The 17,936-nt window shown below is 40.8% G+C and overlaps 6 protein-coding genes across 9 annotated transcripts; 3 read left to right on the top strand and 3 right to left on the bottom strand.

Moving 5' to 3' along the window:
• Window positions 1-730: 730 nt before the first annotated feature.
• On the top strand, window positions 731-4,090 carry LOC147157750 (uncharacterized). Of its 3 annotated transcripts, none has more exons than XM_086062864.1 (3): window positions 731-1,016; window positions 1,441-1,952; window positions 3,201-4,090. In XM_086062864.1, the coding sequence occupies exons 2-3, from the start codon at window positions 1,450-1,452 to the stop codon at window positions 3,340-3,342; spliced, it is 645 nt and encodes a 214-aa protein (XP_085918990.1). In that variant the 5' UTR covers window positions 731-1,016; window positions 1,441-1,449; the 3' UTR covers window positions 3,343-4,090. The 3 variants fall into 3 exon arrangements, with proteins under 3 accessions (XP_085918990.1, XP_085918992.1, XP_085918991.1); XM_086062866.1 differs by having other exon boundaries at window positions 1,427-1,952; XM_086062865.1 differs by having other exon boundaries at window positions 731-1,023.
• On the bottom strand, window positions 3,884-5,336 carry chrac1 (chromatin accessibility complex subunit 1). The gene is made up of 3 exons (XM_086062867.1): window positions 5,118-5,336; window positions 4,569-4,695; window positions 3,884-4,390 (listed from the first exon to the last, which is right to left on the bottom strand). Exons 1-3 carry the CDS (start codon window positions 5,268-5,270, stop codon window positions 4,290-4,292), a joined length of 381 nt encoding a protein of 126 aa, XP_085918993.1. The 5' UTR covers window positions 5,271-5,336; the 3' UTR covers window positions 3,884-4,289.
• A 320-nt stretch (window positions 5,337-5,656) lies between these two features.
• Window positions 5,657-7,802, top strand: gatad1 (GATA zinc finger domain containing 1). Its single transcript, XM_086062937.1, has 5 exons — window positions 5,657-6,114; window positions 6,356-6,478; window positions 6,556-6,615; window positions 6,687-6,870; window positions 7,048-7,802. Exons 1-5 carry the CDS (start codon window positions 5,908-5,910, stop codon window positions 7,224-7,226), a joined length of 753 nt encoding a protein of 250 aa, XP_085919063.1. The 5' UTR covers window positions 5,657-5,907; the 3' UTR covers window positions 7,227-7,802.
• A 201-nt stretch (window positions 7,803-8,003) lies between these two features.
• On the top strand, window positions 8,004-12,966 carry lrrc14b (leucine rich repeat containing 14B). The gene is made up of 3 exons (XM_086062934.1): window positions 8,004-8,998; window positions 9,830-10,461; window positions 11,553-12,966. Exons 1-3 carry the CDS (start codon window positions 8,723-8,725, stop codon window positions 12,217-12,219), a joined length of 1,575 nt encoding a protein of 524 aa, XP_085919060.1. The 5' UTR covers window positions 8,004-8,722; the 3' UTR covers window positions 12,220-12,966.
• On the bottom strand, window positions 12,729-13,894 carry uqcrb (ubiquinol-cytochrome c reductase binding protein). Its single transcript, XM_086062938.1, has 4 exons — window positions 13,824-13,894; window positions 13,238-13,306; window positions 13,001-13,167; window positions 12,729-12,907 (listed from the first exon to the last, which is right to left on the bottom strand). Exons 1-4 carry the CDS (start codon window positions 13,840-13,842, stop codon window positions 12,830-12,832), a joined length of 333 nt encoding a protein of 110 aa, XP_085919064.1. The 5' UTR covers window positions 13,843-13,894; the 3' UTR covers window positions 12,729-12,829.
• A 745-nt stretch (window positions 13,895-14,639) lies between these two features.
• Window positions 14,640-16,921, bottom strand: mterf3 (mitochondrial transcription termination factor 3). Of its 2 annotated transcripts, none has more exons than XM_086062935.1 (8): window positions 16,801-16,921; window positions 16,284-16,537; window positions 16,060-16,212; window positions 15,804-15,993; window positions 15,384-15,531; window positions 15,216-15,287; window positions 14,973-15,134; window positions 14,640-14,901 (listed from the first exon to the last, which is right to left on the bottom strand). In XM_086062935.1, exons 2-8 carry the CDS (start codon window positions 16,528-16,530, stop codon window positions 14,707-14,709), a joined length of 1,167 nt encoding a protein of 388 aa, XP_085919061.1. In that variant the 5' UTR covers window positions 16,531-16,537; window positions 16,801-16,921; the 3' UTR covers window positions 14,640-14,706. The 2 variants fall into 2 exon arrangements, with proteins under 2 accessions (XP_085919061.1, XP_085919062.1); XM_086062936.1 differs by having other exon boundaries at window positions 14,640-14,886.
• Window positions 16,922-17,936: the final 1,015 nt, after the last annotated feature.

Below are 17,936 nucleotides of genomic sequence, written 5' to 3'. Positions count from 1 at the left end.
ATAGCCTACATGTCCAGGTCCTACACACAAGTTGAGTTGTAAGAATTTTAAATCAATTTATTGATAAGGAAAAATAAAATGAAATTAGATTTTTATTATTTATTCATTTAAGTCCTTATTCCTGAAGAAAAAAAACTCATGTTTAATCTGCTGCTGTTCTTGTTGTTGTTTTTACAGATTATGCAAATCTAAATAACCAAAGAAATTTTATTTTTACTTTTCTGTAATTGTTATTTTATTTTGTAGTTATGCACATTTTAAGCCTGCATTAAAACATTTTCAATCCGCTTTATATTATTTTGATTTGATTCAATTATACAAAATTTGATCCCTGAAAGGAAAGGAAATTTCCACTCCGCTATATATATATTTTTTTGTTTTATGCACACTATTACTATATTATATTTATAAAGTGTATTGTATCCCACTAAGATGAGTTTCTATATTTTGGTGATTTTATTTACCAATATAACGTTGTTGTTTTTTTATCCTAATAAAGGCACAGTGCTGGTCATTTGTAATGAAGTGTCCATTCTGTGCATTCCTGCACTGATTTGAAAGACTGCCAAAATGTGTTTCACTCACTTCCCATTCCAAGGTGCTTATGTCAAGGTTCTGGCTTGTGGTTTCATAAACACAGGTGTTGTTATTCAGCACACACACACATACAAAAACAAAAAACAGCTTCTATGTTGATTGAGAAAGCTTTACAGTCGAATAGTGTTGGACAAATGTCTGGTGTTGTTGAGGAGCTTGTAAAAATAACTTGTAAAATATTCCATGAGCAAAATCTGTCTTTGTCTCAGTTTACATTCAGGAGACATCCCAGACTTACTTGAGTTTGTGTGTGGAGTCTGCTGTTGATTAGTTGAACTTTTTCGGGGTGTTGCTGGTGACGGCCAGTAAAGGGTGAGCGCACGTTGTAGACCAGCACTCATTCTTTCCGATGACTTCAGGCAGCCGGAGCAGGACTCTCTCGCAGGGCGTCGTTCACTAGCTCCAGCGTTCTCTGGAAGGTAAACTGTAAGAAAAGCCATTTTGTTTAAATAAAGCCAAGTCTTCTTTGTGATGATGTGCCAGCATTGAATATACAAGACAGGCTGTTTCTCACTTTTTCCAGTCCTGCAGGTTTGCTCCATGAGGGCTGGGGAAGCATTTTAGAGTTCATACTTTTATCCACGTATGTAATGATACCCGAAAAAATGTGACCTGTAAAATGTGTTCTGGGTGGGCTTTTATGACGCTACCTGTGAAGTTGTGTAGTTTTGTGTACGTAATGCATTAAAAAAGGCTCGTTAAAATGCATTTCTATTGTTTTTAATACAATATGTGTGTTTACAGAGTGTATAAATCAGTTCAAAACTATATCAAAATGTTTTAAAAAGAACTCATTATCTATAACATTTTTTTTTTTTAATGATCACAGTGTGTGTGTTTCAGAGTTTGGAGATGTTGCGTGGGTTAAGTTGGATCTGGCTCTTGCTGGGCTTGTGCGCATGCGATCCCCGTGAAGACGTCTCTGTAGACGAGGACGACTGGACCGATGACAAGTGGGGGTCCGGTTTCTCCCCCGTGTACCACTTTGTTGCCGACAGTCCCCCTAAAACCACAAAAGCAGCAGCAGAGAGCCCCCCAGGGTCGATGAACTGCACGCAGCGCTTCTGGTTACCGTCGCCCAAGCCGGAAATCTGTTGGGAGAACGTAGCCGGGCCCGAGGAGCTGGCCCGGTCCCGGCTGCTGGCCCTGCAGAACCGAGCCGCCCTGGAGGCCGTGACCTCCTCCTGTGGCGTGGAGGATGAGGGGCTCTCCTATCAGCGGCAGGCCAGCGACGAGGTGCAGGCAGTGCTCTCGGACCACCGCAGTGTGGCCGAGTCCCTGGACACCATGGAGAAGGTCTTCATATCCCTGGAGGAGAAGAGGAAAGACGGCAAAGACAGGGGACTCCTCAGCAGGTGAGTTGACACTTTCACACTTTTTTTGTTATGATTCTCTATAGTCATGCTCTGTGATGCTTTCAAGTCCCACTCACTGGAATTTCAACAAAAAAAAAAAAGTGCCCATACCTTTTCTATACTATCAATTTCTATTATGCTAGAGCAGGGGTGGGCAAACTAGGTCCTCGTGGGCCGGAGTCCTGCAGGTTTTGGATGTTTCCCTTTGCCAACACGGCTGATATATGATCAGCTCAACAGCAAGCTCTGCATAAGCCTGATAAGTATCTTGTTGATTGGAATCAGCTTGTGTTGGAAGACAGAGTTTGCCCACCACTGTGCTAGTCATGTCGTAGGCCTCTACAATAAACGATGGCACTTTTTATGGTTCTGAAGTCGCTTTTTCTCAATCACACTGATTCTTCAGTTTCACGAGAATTTGTTACATAAAAAATTTAAACAATAAAATAAAAAAAGATAAAACATTAACCCTTCCACGGACAGTGGTCACTCACTACATTGGAGCATCAATGATATATATTTTTATTCTTAAAAATCCTGATGCAGGTTATCATAACTTGTGCTAACCTGGCAATAGCTAGATTGATTATGTGAGTTCTCCAGAATATCAATCTGGGACTACTCCGCGGCGATTTGCTCGGGAAAGGCGGGACAGGCTGTACAATACTTTGAGCTGATTGGACGATGCGGTCACACGCTTGATTTAACCAATCACAGCAACAGATAAAAATGTCGTCTTCGGTCTCGCCTTAGAAAAAAAAAAAGCACAAACATTTTACCAGATAAAAATGTACGAAGCGCCGTTGTTCAACATTCAACAAAATTCTTGAAAAATTGGTTTTTAATCTTAATGGGACCAACCTGGTTAAATAAAGGTTTTAAAAAAAAATTGTTTCCCACGGTAAAAGAAAAGAAAAAAGAACTTCTGGTTCATGATTGGATGCTAGCTAACTAATCACAATCGCGAGTTGATTTGCATGATGTTCATGTGAAAAATGTTTCATATATGCTTGGTAAGTTTACAGCACATTACGTGGCATCCACTATAACTAATAAAAACATGAGATAATCCCAAAAACAATTTTCCATGTACCGGTAGTTTTTATGTACGAAATCCGTAAAAAAATAAAAAATAAAAATAATTTTGCCCATCAGAAGAAATGCAAGTTTGAAGGGGTTTAGTCTGCTCCTGCTATTCTAACCCCCCATTTTGTGTTACCTGTGATTTATGGTCCACGCCGTGTAAAGTGTGAAGGAACATCTGGCCAACGCGAGGGAGTCGTCATCCGCCCGCGAGCACCTGGCGTCCTCCCTGGAACGGAGCTTGTCCACCTTGGAGGAGAATCTCATCCACATGCAGCTCAGACTCCACAAGCTCATCCGCCAGTGACCACCAGGACAACAAGAGGTTGATCGGCAGGAGAATACAGCGCACTTTTTCCCTTCCTGATGTTTTTGAGACCTTCCAGTCATCTGTAACCTAATAGTTTGTTATTAAACATCAGCTGTGTTCATAACAACATGTAAAAGGGTGACTGAGAATTTGGAAAGGTGTATTTCATTGTGCATTATACAAGGATGAAGGTTGATATGGAAATGTGATATTTAGCAATAAAATATCTGACATAATTCCAGAATTGTTGGAAAGCTCAGCCATTATGCTTTGAAGCGGCCATTTTAGGCTCAGTTCAAAAATGAACTCGTCCTTTAGATTATTTCCAATAGTTACCAAATTCACAGCCAACACAGAACTGCATCATGTTTTTGTTTTCGTCACTGCATGCCAGCAAAGATCGATATCTCACCATTAAAAAAGAAAAGAAAAAAGAGCCTATTAAATTGACTCCGCATTTTCAGATCTTGATCAAACAACTTATGCGTGATCAAGAGTCTGGTAAAAATGATATCAACGCATGATTGAGGCTCTCACACGCTGATCTAAAACCATTTTAATGAAATTATTCTGATTTAATCAGCAACAATGTACACACACGTTTTGTATACTTGCAACATGTGGAAAAATACACCAAACAACAAATTTCAAGTATTTCAGCTCTAGCATGACACGACTTTTTAAAAACAAAATGACACAAGCCTGGTATGTTTCTGTTCACAGCAATGCAGCATTCACTACAGATTTAAAGGCAAGAATGATTCACAGCTATGCTCGCTATTGGATTCTCCGGACTTGTGAAACATGCTACAGCATTGCCCTTTACAGATTTCAAGGCATGATCACCAAGTGGTCTCAAGTCAACGTGACATCTATCTGTCTTTTTTGGGGGGGTCAAAAGTTCAGCGATCACATCAGTCCCAGACATGATGTCCATTTAAGTTTTACAAGTCAGTTGCTTCTTCTTCTTCCTCCTCCTCCTCTTCTCGCATCTGCTCCAAAGACTTGAAGTAGTCGCGCGCCAGGATCTTCTTTGGGAGGATATCTGTGCAGAGAAGAACAGCAGCATGATGATTGTCAAGGTGGCATTCACTAATTGATAACATTGATTCAACCAGTATACATATTTCAGGCTAAAGTAGTTACAACTAAGTAGTATTCATGTCAGATGAACAATCTCAAGTCTTTCGAGAAGCTTCATGTGAGTTGATTGTGGGTGTCACCTGTTAGAAACTGGAACGTTTCCATCTCCTCGGCAGCGTTCGCCAGGTCACTGTACGACAAACTCTTACTTTCCCTTCCTTGGCCATTGTTGAATGACGACAGCGCCAAGTATTGAACAAACATCTCCTTTGAGAAAAACACAAGAAAAAAAAAGTACTGTACTTTACAACAGCGATTTCCAACCACTGTGCCTGTGAGATCATCAGGTGTGCCAGGGGAAATTGTACTTAATTACTCAAAAACGTTATGTTTACTATAACTACTTTGCTCATCTATCTACGCCAACGAGTTACAGCAACACAAAATTAATTGCTCTTCCACTAGATGGCAGAAGATTCAAGTTATAATAAACGTGTAATCGAATCACCTGTTGCCATTTATTTACTGTTCAACCAGATTTCAGAGACGACATTCTCATGTGTGGTGGCGTGCCATGAGATTTCTCGAATGTCAAAGACGTTTACTTGCTTCAAGTAAAAGTGAGGAAACACTTCTGAAGACCACGAAGTAGACAGGCCACTTTAGCTAACATGCTAGCATTTATTTACCGTTGCCTTGGTGGTGAGGAAAAGGGCTTCCTGGTTGATACTGGACACGTCCGGGGAGCTCTTCATGATCAAGCGCACTCGGGAAATGGGGAGGCAAAGGCCCTTTTTGCTACCTTGCGCTTGGTCGTCTTTGTCAGGGCTATTATGAGACATATTTGCACGGGGGAGCAAGAATGCAACTTCTACCGAAGTAATGTATTGTTTTGAATGGTGACTCTCTTCTTCGCCGCTCGTAAGCGTTCGTTACGTTCCCTCTGCGCCCCCTGTCGGAGAGAACACTTCCGGTCAACCTCCTATTTAAAAAATTTGTACATTTAATCTGGTTTCTTAAAGGGGACAGGCGCGAAGACATACTTCTGCAAAAACAAAAATTACAGTTATATCCAATATTTAGCTATGAATCTAATAAACCAATTATGATCTCGCATAATACTGTACAGTAGTAGAAAATACAATTATTTACTAAACTCGCATTTCAATCTTCCAAATCGACAGGTGGCAGCAAAGCCCTCAGAATGAAACGTAGAAGAAGAAAGCGAACCGCCAGCAACGAAGAAGAACTTGCTTCTTTTTTTTTGCACACACCATACCATAAATAAACATTATTGAAGACGATTTTACTGTAACGAATAGTCTTATTCTACATACAAACATCTTAGTTTATCGGCTACATTTGAGGGAGCAATCCCACACTCATCGGTGCCGTCGTATGGCGTCTCATCATCGCGTTTAGGGATGAAAATCAGCTAGCAGTCTTATTTATTTTTTATTTTTATTCATTATCTGAAGGATGCCGCTGGGCCTGAAGCCATGCTGCGCCGTCTGCAAGACCAACTCGTCGTCCATGTGGAAGAAAGGGAACCAGGGAGATGTTTTGTGCAATAATTGCTCGGTGAAGAGCAGCACCGGTCCCGGTGGCGGCGGCGGCGGCGGTGGTGCCCCGTCGGGAGCTTCCGCGTCGTCCAGCACTCAGCCCAGCAATGGTGGAGGCAAGCAGGTAAACAAAACAAAGTGGGACAAATTGCACTATATAGGTGGATTATCTTCATATATAACACGTGTGGTACTGGGAATAATTGCAAATAATTTTAAGTCAGGAGCAAAGAAAGTGGAAAGAAATAATACAAATATTAGGAAATGTGGCAGCAAAACTACTTGTAAGTGTATTCAACTGTAAGCGTAATGTCTGTATTAAAGCTGATTGATTTGTTTCTTTCTTTCTTTCTGGTGCTGTTCAGTCAAAGCAGGAGATCCACAGGCGGTCGGCACGCCTGAGGAGCACCAAGTACAAAGCCCCCGCCTCCGAGAAGAAAGTGTCCACCAAAGGCAAGGGCAGGAGACACATTTTTAAACTCAAGAATGTAAGTAAGACGTGCATCTGTTGCTTTAATGCGTACTATTTCCCCAAACCCCACAAACCCATGTCTCTGCTCCTCAGCCAATCAGAGCGCCCGAATCCGTCGCCACAATCATCACGTCCGAGTCCGTGTTTTATAAGGTACTCGGACTGTCTCCCCCGTCCCCCAATCTTTGCTTTGGACTTTTCTAAGCGATGCGGCATCACGGCAGGGCGTGTACTACCAGATCGGCGACGTGATCAAGGTGACGGACGAGGAGGACGGGAAGGCGTACTACGCTCAGATACGAGGCTTCGTTCAGGACCAGTACTGCGAGAAGAGCGCCGCGCTCACCTGGCTCATTCCCACGCAGGCCAGCCCCAAAGACCACTTTGACGCCGGCACCTACATTTTGGGTAAACTCGCTACACTCCCCTGTTCTAATGCCATGTTTTGGGATATAAATGAGTCCAAGATAGCCTACTAGAACAGCTGGACTTAATTGAAGGCACTTAAAATGGTGGCATGCTGACTCGCATCACTCCTCTGGCTTTACTGAAGGTGAATCATTTTGTTTTGGTTTTTGCTTTAAGGTCCGGAGGAGGACCTGCCCAGGAAGATGGAGTACCTGGACTTTGTTTGCCACGCGCCGTCCGAGTACTTCAAGTCGCGGAGCGCGCCATTCCCCACCATGCCCGTGCGTCCGCAGAAAGGTTACATCTGGACGCACATCGGACCCACGCCTGCCCTCGCCGTCAAAGAGTGCGTGTAGTGGGGCTGCACGATATTGGAAAAACATGCGATATTTAACATGCACCTAAAGAAATGACATTTTTATTATCTTATGTAGAAAAATAATAATAATAATAATAATGCGGCAAAATAAGCAAGCTCAATTTATCCTTAGTTGATTGTTCTAATGTTCTGACTGGTCAAATTCAGAGCATAAAATTCCATATGAAACGTATTGCATGTCTTTGCGATGTGCATATTGCATTGGGCCAATATCACAGTCACGAGTTAGTTATGTAAAAAAGAAAAAAGAAAAAGACAGATTGGGTACACCAATTTGCAAAAAAAAAAAGTTGATATTTTTTTCTGTCACAAAGCAGACATTGCTGGTTTCCTTTAACGACATCAAAAATGTGTCTGCTAAGCCATTTTTCATGTCTGGACTTCAGGGTTTTTTCAAAAGAAAGTTAAGTGAGTGGGGAGAAAATGTGTCATCCTATGACTAACTTTTCCACTTCATCGCTTCCACAGGCCTTTTTTTTTCCTTTTCTTTTATCTTTACAAAGGACTATTAATGCCATGCCGGAAAGTAAAAAAAAACGGTAATGTGGGGGAGGGGAGTAAATTAGTAACTAGTGAGGAATAAAGTTTTTTCTTTGTTATTTAAGAAAAAAAAAGTTTGATTTTTAATAAAAAGTCATCATGTGAGAATAAAATATTTTTTTCTCTATTTAGTTGTTTTTTACTTGGTAAAAAAAAGTCATTCAAGTTTGTATTTCAAGAAAAAAAAATACACCAAGAGAATAAAAGTTTTTACTTGAATGTAAAAAAGACAAATCATGCAAAGGTTTATCTTGATAAAATAAAACTAGTAGCAATATTGATCTAGAAATACTTTAAAGTACTATTACCTGTATTGCTATTATTCTTACTGTTCTAAAATACAAGATTATGACAATTTTAATTTAATTTTATAATTCCAATCTAAAAAAAAATCGGAACTGCCTTATGAATATATATTTTTGCCCCGAAAACACTACATTGTCATAACGATTTTTCTTGGGGAAAATACAACTTGATAAAAAAAAAAAAATGTTTTATTGTAACTTTAGTTTTACTGAAAATGCAATCAGGTTTTTAAATTGAAGAAACTTGTAAATTGGGGCACTCGCTGTACATTAAATAAACATTATTGAAGACGATTTTACCCCCCCCTGAAAAATACCACTTGACTGGTGTACATTTCTGACGTTTTATCTTAAAAATGTTTGATTATCAGCCAGTCTCAGGTTATCATAAAATTCCGCCAAAAATCAGCAATGGCCTGTGGAAAAAGTGGGTCACTACTAATAGACCCTGTGACCGGCAAAGGACGAGAGACAGCTGCTCCTATTAATAACCCGTCCCCTTCTCACCTACCACGAGACCTCGCTCCTCATTACAACAGCCCGGCACCAAAGCAAAACAAGCGGGCAGACGGCAGCACAAACGCACTTATTATTATTGTCACTCGGACGGTCCGCCCGAGCTGACAGCATGAAGTCGCTGCGCTTTCTCTCATGCGAGACCTTCGTCCGAAGTGGCCCGAGCGCCGAGCAGAATCTGGCTTGCGTGTCTTTTCACGCGTACCCGCACCTCTTCAAGGCCTGCTACCTACATGAGCGGCCAGAGTTGCTGCGAGCGTTGGTGCGCACGTGGCCGCTGGCCGAGCTCCACCTGGGAAAACTCCTGGGCCAGACGGTCGACTGCCCCGATGACTTGACCTCACGCACGTGCCGGCCGTGTCTGACCGCACTGTGCACCGGACTGAAGGTATAGCTTCTTTACTACAATTCACGTCATTATAAATCTCTTAAAATTGTTATTTTGTATAATCCTTATACAAAAAGTCTGACATTGTAATTTAAACTCCGCAATAGGTACATCAACAATGAAAGAATATTCTTAATGACTTCAATTAAAATTCATGCTAGTTTTAGTAGCCCATCTATGGCATTACCATTATGTGTTAGCATAAAGCTAAACGTGTTGCTTCAAGGTATAACTCCACAACATCAATGCTTCTTTTGTTATCGTGTGTAAGGCTTTTTACCTGTATATGTTAGCATTAAGCTAGTGGCCTTTTGTATAAGGCAGTTTTGTGGTTGTTTTCAATACAAACTACCACAACATTGACGTTAGTTTCAATAACCAGTCTATGACATTACTTATTATGTGTAGCATCAAGCTAAACATCTGTTGGTTAAAGTTTTATAACACTGTAACATAGATGCTAATTTTGTTAGCTCATGTAAGGCGTTTCCTCTTATATGTTAGCATTAAGCCAGTGGCGTTTTATGTGATTGTTTTAAATACAAATTGAATCTAAATTGTCATTTTATGTTAGGTTTGACAGTAAACTTTGACTTGGAGTGGCATCAAACAGAAAATTTGACTTTATTTTTTTATTTTAAAATTAGGCTTTTTATTTATTGCTGTGAACTTCACTTGCAACTTACATTTTCGCTCGCAACTCAAAACAAAAACAAATCAAAGTAATGGTTCGTACTTTCCAAAAACACTTTTAGGCTACTCATCTCATGATACCACTGCACTGAAGTTATAAAGAGAAAATCTAATTGTATCTGTTCACGTTCCCTAAAGGATTACGTGCTGTTCCCGCCAAGCACATATGCCAAAATCCTGCATGTGGTGGACCTGACATCCTTGAGGGATGTGGAGAGGCAGACGTGCCCGTGCGGGACCACCCTGGGCCGCTGGGCTCGCACCGGGCTGCTGAGCCAGCTGTGCTACGAGACAGTGGCGGCCATGCAGGCCGGCGATGACGTGCCCCCCTCTGCGTTCCACGCCGCCGTTGACGTGCGTCTCAACGGCTTCGTCACGGGCCGCAACTACGAGCTGGTGACGCAGGCCCTGATACTGGCGTGCCACTCGCCCCTCAAGCTGCGTTTCGTGACCTTCCGGGCTGATTCACTCGCCCTCAAGCAGCTCTTCTACGTCCTGCGACTGGCCCGGCCCGAGGGCATGACGAAGCTGGAGGTGGTGCACAACGTCCCGTTGGAAGCCGCTCACCTGGAGGTGATGCTCTCCATGGTGGACTTCCCGACGCTGCGATCCCTCACGTTGCCGACTGGGGCGCTAGACGTCCGGAGGTTGGGAGCGGATGACCAACAGTTGATGGCCGTCCTCGGGAACCTGATGGCCAAACTCACCAGTCTGACCGAGCTCTCCGTGGGATTCTCCACACTCACGGGGCACCTGAGGAAGCTGCTCAGGTGAGAGTCTTAAAACAACGGCAAATTAATTTCAGAAGTTGAAAAAAAGATCTATATATTTTCTTTATTAAAGATTTTTTTGCGAGGGGGTTGCAACTGGAAAAAAATCAATAATTAAAAAAAACAAAGTAAAAAATTTTTTGGGAAGAAATGTCTAACCTTTTCAATGAAAAAAAGATGTTTAAATTTTTTTTGAGAAAATCTATTATATTGTAAAACAGTGGTAATAGTGAAGAATACCTTTATGGTGGGGGAAATACAATCTTGCATGTATAAATCTGTATTAAATAAATCAAGTAAATAAAAATAATTTGTAATATTAATAATGAAAAAAAGCTTTTATCATTCACAAAATCTACTTTTAGGTGACAAAGCATATTTTTATGCTTATATTTAATATATTTTTAAGTATTTTTTGCCAAGACCAAAGGGAGAAAAAAATCAATAAAACTAAAATTTTTGAGAGAGCAACGGCATACACAAAGTCCATCTTTTGAAGAAAATTCTTACTTTCTTGTAGAATTTTTGGGGGATTCTTCCAAGAATAAATTTGGATTTTACTTATTTGTTTTGAGAAGTTCTTTAAAAAAGTCAAGTTTCAAGAAATTGCATTTTTTTCCCATAAGCACAACAAAAAATATTGTCTTTAAATTACATTTTCAAAATATATTTCAACTGTTTTTAAACAAAAGGGTGGATGACAGTTAGCGCGTCCGCCTCCCAGTGCAAAGGACGTGAGATCGAGTCTGGGCTTCGGCCTTCCTGGGTGGAGTTTGCATGTTCTCCCCATGCTTGCGTGGGTTTTCTCCAGTTTCCTCCCACATTCAGGACATGACAGGACAAGACTTAAGGTTAATTAAACACTCTAAATTGTCCCTAGGTGTGATTGTGATTGTGTGAATGGTTGTTCGTCTCCGTGTGCCCTGCGATTGGCTGGCAACCAGTTCAGGGTGTACCCCGCCTACTGCCTGAAGCCAGCTGGGATAGGCTCCAGCTCCCCCCACAACCCTTGTGAGGAATAAGCGATTCAGAAAAAGGATGGATGTTTTTAAACATCTGTAAATAAATGCTCTTTTTCTGTGTTGAGCCAGCCCCCTTCAGACCCCGCTTGAAAGCTTGGAGCTGGCCAACTGCTGCCTGAGCCGCGTGGACATGACCTACCTGGCCAACAGCCTGCACAGCGAGTACCTGCTGCGTCTTGACCTGAGCGGCCACCCCGTGCTGGACGACTTCGCCGGCGCCTTCATCAAGCTGCTGGGCCGCTGCTCGGCCACGCTGGCCAGCCTGGACCTGGAGGAGTGCGGCGTGGAGGACGGGGCCGCCCTGGCGGACGCACTGTCCCGCTGCCGGGCGCTGGAGGAGCTCAAACTACTGGGCAACCCTCTGAGTGCGCGGGACCTGCAGAGGCTTGTGAGCGCGTTAGCGGCAGGGTTCCCCAAGTTGAGGTACGTAGAGCTTCCCGTTCCTCGCGAATGCTACCCGGAGGATGCCGCGTACCCGCTGGACGACACGGCCCTGCAGCGGTACGACGGGGCGCTCTTTCGGGAGGTCAGAGAGCAGCTGCTCGGGATCCTGGCGGGAGCCGGGAGACGGGACGTGGAGGTGTGCACACCCCTCTTGGGCGCCTACGATCCGGATATTCATGAGACCAACAACGAGCTGGGGGTGTCCATGTTGAAGTCATTTAACAGCGTGATGGGGAACTTCATAGAGACCATCACGGAAGTCAACGACAGGCGGGCACCAAAGAACAATTAACCAATCGGATCGTTTCATGGATGTTTGTGTTTATGTAGAATACAGAAACTTCACTTTTGACTCCAATGTCTTGGGAGTATCCCGTCTCTACATATTATCTATAAGCACACTCGTCATTTAAAACGCACTAGGTAAAATGATTTTTTTTGCGAATAACTGGGTAAATAAAAGGATATTTTATTTATTTTTTTAAATCGTAATTTAACAAGAAATGCTAATTTTTTTGTGTAAAATGTTTTTGTTTTTAAACAAAATGACATTTTGTGTGGTTGGGAATAAGTAAAGTCAGTAAAACACTTTAAAAAGTAATAATACTGCGAAATCAACAGTGCTTTTTCTTTGATAAAGTTGTTAAAATTCAACAAAAGACTGATTAATAATTGTTTTCTTTTCAGCAGCCCTAATTATGCTTTACATTTCCCAACAAATCCCGAGAGATTTAGACCTCTGTATGAATATAATAATTTTCATGTAAATAAAGCAGACTTCAATAAACTGAAACATCTGGCCTTGTTTCAAAATTAAAATTTTAATGACTTTCATTATTTTAAATATACAACACCAAGGATATTCATTAAAGGATTAACCAGCTCAGCTCAGCTCTTTCCTTTCATTTTTTCATCCATTCCTCTCTTTCTTTCTTTTCGCGGATCACCTCATCCAGGTACGGCATCAGGTAGGGGTTATCCTAAACAGACGGAATAAGTCGTCAAAAAAAAGAAAAAAGTATGGACGCAAGAAAAAAAAATAAAACACAGGCTTGGGAAAACCTTTTCTGTACCTCCTCATATTTCGTCCACTGGTCCTTGGGGAGGATCTGCTGTTTCATGGACAGATCCATAGCTCTCTTGATGCGAAACATGCGGTCGTTGTAGACGTTCTCCGGCAGCCTACGCACAGCCTCCTTCACGTCGTTGTCCTCATACATTGTGTCATCTCGCATTAAACCTGCCAGAGAGGAGTCGACATGGAGCTTCTGTTCTACAATTTTAGGCTCATATTTCCTTTCTGTGCTTACCAAGCTGGTTGAAGCCGCACTTGTTGTAGTACCATTTGTAAAAACTGGACAGAAACCTGCCTGAAGCCACTTCAGGGAAAAACACACAGATCATCATTAGACTACCACAATTATCTTATATGATATTTAAACACCTGTAAGGTGAGCGAGATGCAAAACTCCCATTTCTAGCTGTCATTTGGTGCAGGAATCAAACTACATAATGTTAAAGCAGTTGTAAAGCAAAGTAACAGACCCCCCCCCCCCCCCCCCCTTCATTAAGCGATATCACCAATCAATGTCACGCAGGAATGACTGTAATCCGAAGAAAACATTAACTGTATAAAAGGAATATTAAAAAGATACAATTATTGGTTGACAATTAGCATATTAGCCTCGCAGACGCTAGCCATTAGCATCAGCTACCAGGGAGGACAAACAAGAGGACGAACGCGAGACAAAGGAGTCTAAAAGCGCGTTATAAGCATAAAATCCACGGAAGTCAAACCGCGTATAAATTAACAACACGCCTACATGCATAATTCGACAATGCCCATTTCGGAAGAAGGATATGAATTTGACATTTGATCGAGGGGGACATTTTTACCTGGTGCCCTCGACGCCATGTTGAACTGTGGGAAGGACCGGGGTGCATTGTGGGTAAAGTAAAATCCGTAAACGGGACGCATGCGCAAATGGACATTGGACAGTTTTATTTTGAAAACGTCAAATTTTACAGTAGTAGGAAAAACGTCAGAAATGTAAATATTCCTAACTATTATTCAGTAACAGATTGTATACTTTTAAAATATGTATGGTAAATTCAAAAATATAAAAAGTAGACCTCAGTCTGAGGCACACTATCTTTCCCTGGGTTAAAAACAAAAACCGGAAATTAATATTTTACATATATCTTCAAATGAAATGAATGGCAGATGTAATCTGCTTTAAATTCAAGGAGTGTAGTATACTTCTAGTAGTATGCAGAACAGTTTGTAGTTCATAAACAGATAAAAATGTGAAACCAACATCTAAAACAAAATACTGGATAAATGTATTAAGCACATTTACAATTTATTTTTTTTACATTTTAAAACCTGCGTGGTCTCAGTGACTGTATATAGACTTAAAATGAGAATATTATGGAAAATTTACTTTTTATATTTACAGTATATAGGCATAGAATGAGTGATTAGCGCATGCGCCGCACAGTCCTGAAGTTAAAAGTTTGAATTCTGGCTCCCACCTTCCAGTGTGGAGTTTTCTTGTTCTCCCCAGGCTTGTATGGGTTTTCTCCAGTTACTTCAGTTTCCTCCCACATTCCGAGTATATGCAGGTAAAGTTAATTAAAGATTCTAAATTGTCCTTATACTGTGAATGTGAGTGCATGTTTGCCTATGTGCAGTGTGACACCAGGACACTGTTTAAAATTGTTCATAATGTGTCTTTAATTGTTTTATTAAGTTTTCTTAGTCCTCTTGCTTCTTAGTTTAAAGAGTCTTTTGGAACAGGTAAAAATCTTCCGGCGTGGCCAAAGCCACCTCCGTGCAAAAAATTTCATCCGGAGATGACGCCAAGCGCTCCAAGGAAACGTAGTTGGCTTGATCTGGATCATAGTGCGCCCTTCCCAGGTACTGCAGGAACAGGTGGCGCTCTCTAATGCGCAGGAACTTAGAATTAAAGACCTGATGGAGGTTAGAATTAAGAATGAACAAGGATACTAGGGTAAATTAAAACACTGCAAAGTTCAATGTACCTGTGGGAACTTGGAGATCAGGTGATGTGGCACCTTCATGGTGTTGTGGAGGAAGTCAAATATTTGAGTCAGCTTGCGTTTGTTGGCCGTCAGAATTTTAGGGACAGCCAAGACGATGTGCTGGATCTCATTGGCTTTAAAGCCAAGCTCAATTTCGCACACCTGGAAATGCAACGGACGTATAAATACAAACAAACGCATTGTAAATAAAATGTATGTTAAGACTTGGTTTTGTTGTATCACCTTTAGATTTTCTTTGACGGGCTCCAAACTGCCACACAGCAGTCTGGGCAGACGTGCAACAATGTTACGAGTCTAAAAAAAAAAATATTGTTTGAAACACCACTGTGAATATCAGCATCTGTGTCGTTCCTTTACCAAAACAATATTTAAATCAGCGAAAATGCTTACGTTGGATGCATTGAGGTTCAGCTGCTGCTGATAGAAACCCAGACGATTGTCCAGCCTCTTCACGCTGAAGTTGAGAAGGTAAGGAGCTCTGGAAACCATCGACGCAACATTCTCGGCTGTGAACTTCTTGGACTTGAGATAGTTCACCCTTCATTGCAGAAAACAAGAGCGAGAAAACATGATTAATTCAATACAGCAAAAGACTGACAAAAGGTGCAGTTTAAGCGTTCAGGAAAAATAGACCTTGTAAATTAATAGACCAGTGAATGAGTTTATAATGTTAATATGTGGATAAAAATGCCTGTACAATTAATAAATAAATTATAGGACCGCAACAGTCACAAATTTGGGACAAATGACACCAAATAAAATATTATCTTGATGAGAACAGATGCAATTTTAGATGCAATTTCCTGTCACCTGGCCTGAAGGTTTTCCAAATCCTCGGTAAGGACAAACGGGTTGTGCGTGATGATATAGCCCAGACGAGAGTCGTCCACACCAATGCCTTTGAGGAAGAGCAACCTCGGAGCCACGTCTGTATCGAAGTCCAGACGGAGCAGCATGGAGCCGACGTTGGGCCTCTGCTCCAGCTTCCACAGGTTCACCCCTGTTGGTAAGACATTATCATAAACACTGCAAAACCATATGATTCACGTTATTCTTTATGATTTACCAAGCTGCACTAGTTTTGTGAGAGTCTCCGACTGGTCGACGTAGTCTTTGAGAGACGCGGAGACTGGAGGGATGGAGGGCAAAGGTGCTAGACTCATAGCCTCTTCGTCGCCGATCTCCTCCAGTGCATACAATCCAGTGGTGGCATCAAGATCTGAAGACAGGAAAAAACATAGTCACTTCCTGTCAATATCTTTCAAAATAATATAGCCACAAATTATATACCTAATGATGTAGGGATTTCATTTAGCGTTTGCGTTTCATTTGCCTGATGTTTATCAATTAGATCACTGTAAAAGCGGATGTGTTGTCCTTGCTGATATTTTGTTTGAGTCCCAATGACAGTTGTAGGATGGCGAGGCCTTGTGACTGTACAGCAGTGACGAACTTGAGCGCAGGTGCTCAAAGCCACTGTGCTGACAGGAGGAAGAAGTCTGTGTTTTATACACAGCTGCATACAAGAGGATGCCATTTTGTTTCTGCAAAAAAAAAATCGAGACGGGTTATTTGTACGTTTTTATACTTCTAACAAACATGTAATTTATATTGTACTGTATTGCATACTTTTAATTACTGCATATAAGGCTGAACTTGATCTTTTATGGTGTAATATACCTTGTTTCCTGTGTACTACAGTGTGATAGTGTGATACTGTGCTACTGTAAACAATGCTAGCTAGAACCAAAACATGATCATGCTAATGAACATTTTCATAGAAAACAAAAAAATAATGTGTACTCACCGTCTAAAATCAGTTTTAATGTATATTCCGCTTCATAGACGATAAATGCTCTACAATGTCAAATGCTACTTTTCACGTGGGGAAATACGCGCACCCGGAAATGCGTCATCGGACCGAATGTACCACGTCGCCAGTACGGGAGTAAATTTGTAGGCTTTCGGTTTATTAACCGGTTTATTAACTGGTTTAATGACATTGCATGAAATTTGGATCATTCGACAAAATTTATTATAGATAGGATGGAACGTTAACGTAACCCCAATAGCTGTTTATCTTGAAGATTTTATTAATTTATTACAATAGAGCCTCCCTCGTTTTCCAAGTTACATGGTTAAGTCCAATGTTCCTGTTTTCGCTGTATTTTCGTAAATTATATTTTACGGGTATTTTGTTTAATTGATGCATTAATCTAAATGTAGCCAATCACAACAATGGCCTTTATTTTCATGTATTTTATAAATATATAATCCGTTTTCGTACATTTTTATCTACCTAATTCTATCTTCTTTCCCCATTACCAGTGAGTGACTAGAAGTGCTGTGCTCTTTATTATTATTCGTTTGTTTGGTAACACTCTCTTATGACGGAGTAATTAAAATTCATGACAAAGTGCTGGAGAGACTAGTCTGCTCCAGCTTCCATGACAACCAGTGCGAGCTCTGTTTGTAGCCCCACCGTGGCCTCTCTTTGTCTGCTAAGAAAGCATCATGCCCCAGTAACGCTTCATTCATAAAAATAAATAACTAAATATAAATACATACATTAGATAAAAATATATAGAGGTAATTTCTGTGCCGTATGTATGTGGATTTAGCATGTTCAATGTCCAACTAAATAATCGCAATATTGTAAAAAATAAATAAATAAATAAATACATATATTAAAAAAAGAAGAAAAAAAGACAAAAGAAAAAAGGGATAATAATAATAATAATAATAATAATAATAATAATAATAATAATAATAATAATAATAATAATAATAATAATAATAATAATAACAGCACCCCTGGGACCCTTGTGAGAAATAAGTGGTTCAGAAATTTTAATAATAATAATAATAAAAGCCTTCTGTACTTTTGTAACTTCAGTTGTTGTTTTTTTGTTTTGTTTTTTGTACTTTTATTGTTTTGTGGCA

The sequence above is a fragment of the Leptonotus elevatus genome, chromosome 19 (assembly GCF_054856555.1).
Source record: "Leptonotus elevatus isolate MCC_2025b chromosome 19, RoL_Lele_1.0, whole genome shotgun sequence".
Taxonomy (NCBI): Eukaryota; Metazoa; Chordata; class Actinopteri; order Syngnathiformes; family Syngnathidae; genus Leptonotus; species Leptonotus elevatus.
The sequence above is the reverse complement of the archived record's forward strand: the minus strand, read 5'-3'. Positions and strand labels throughout refer to the sequence as shown.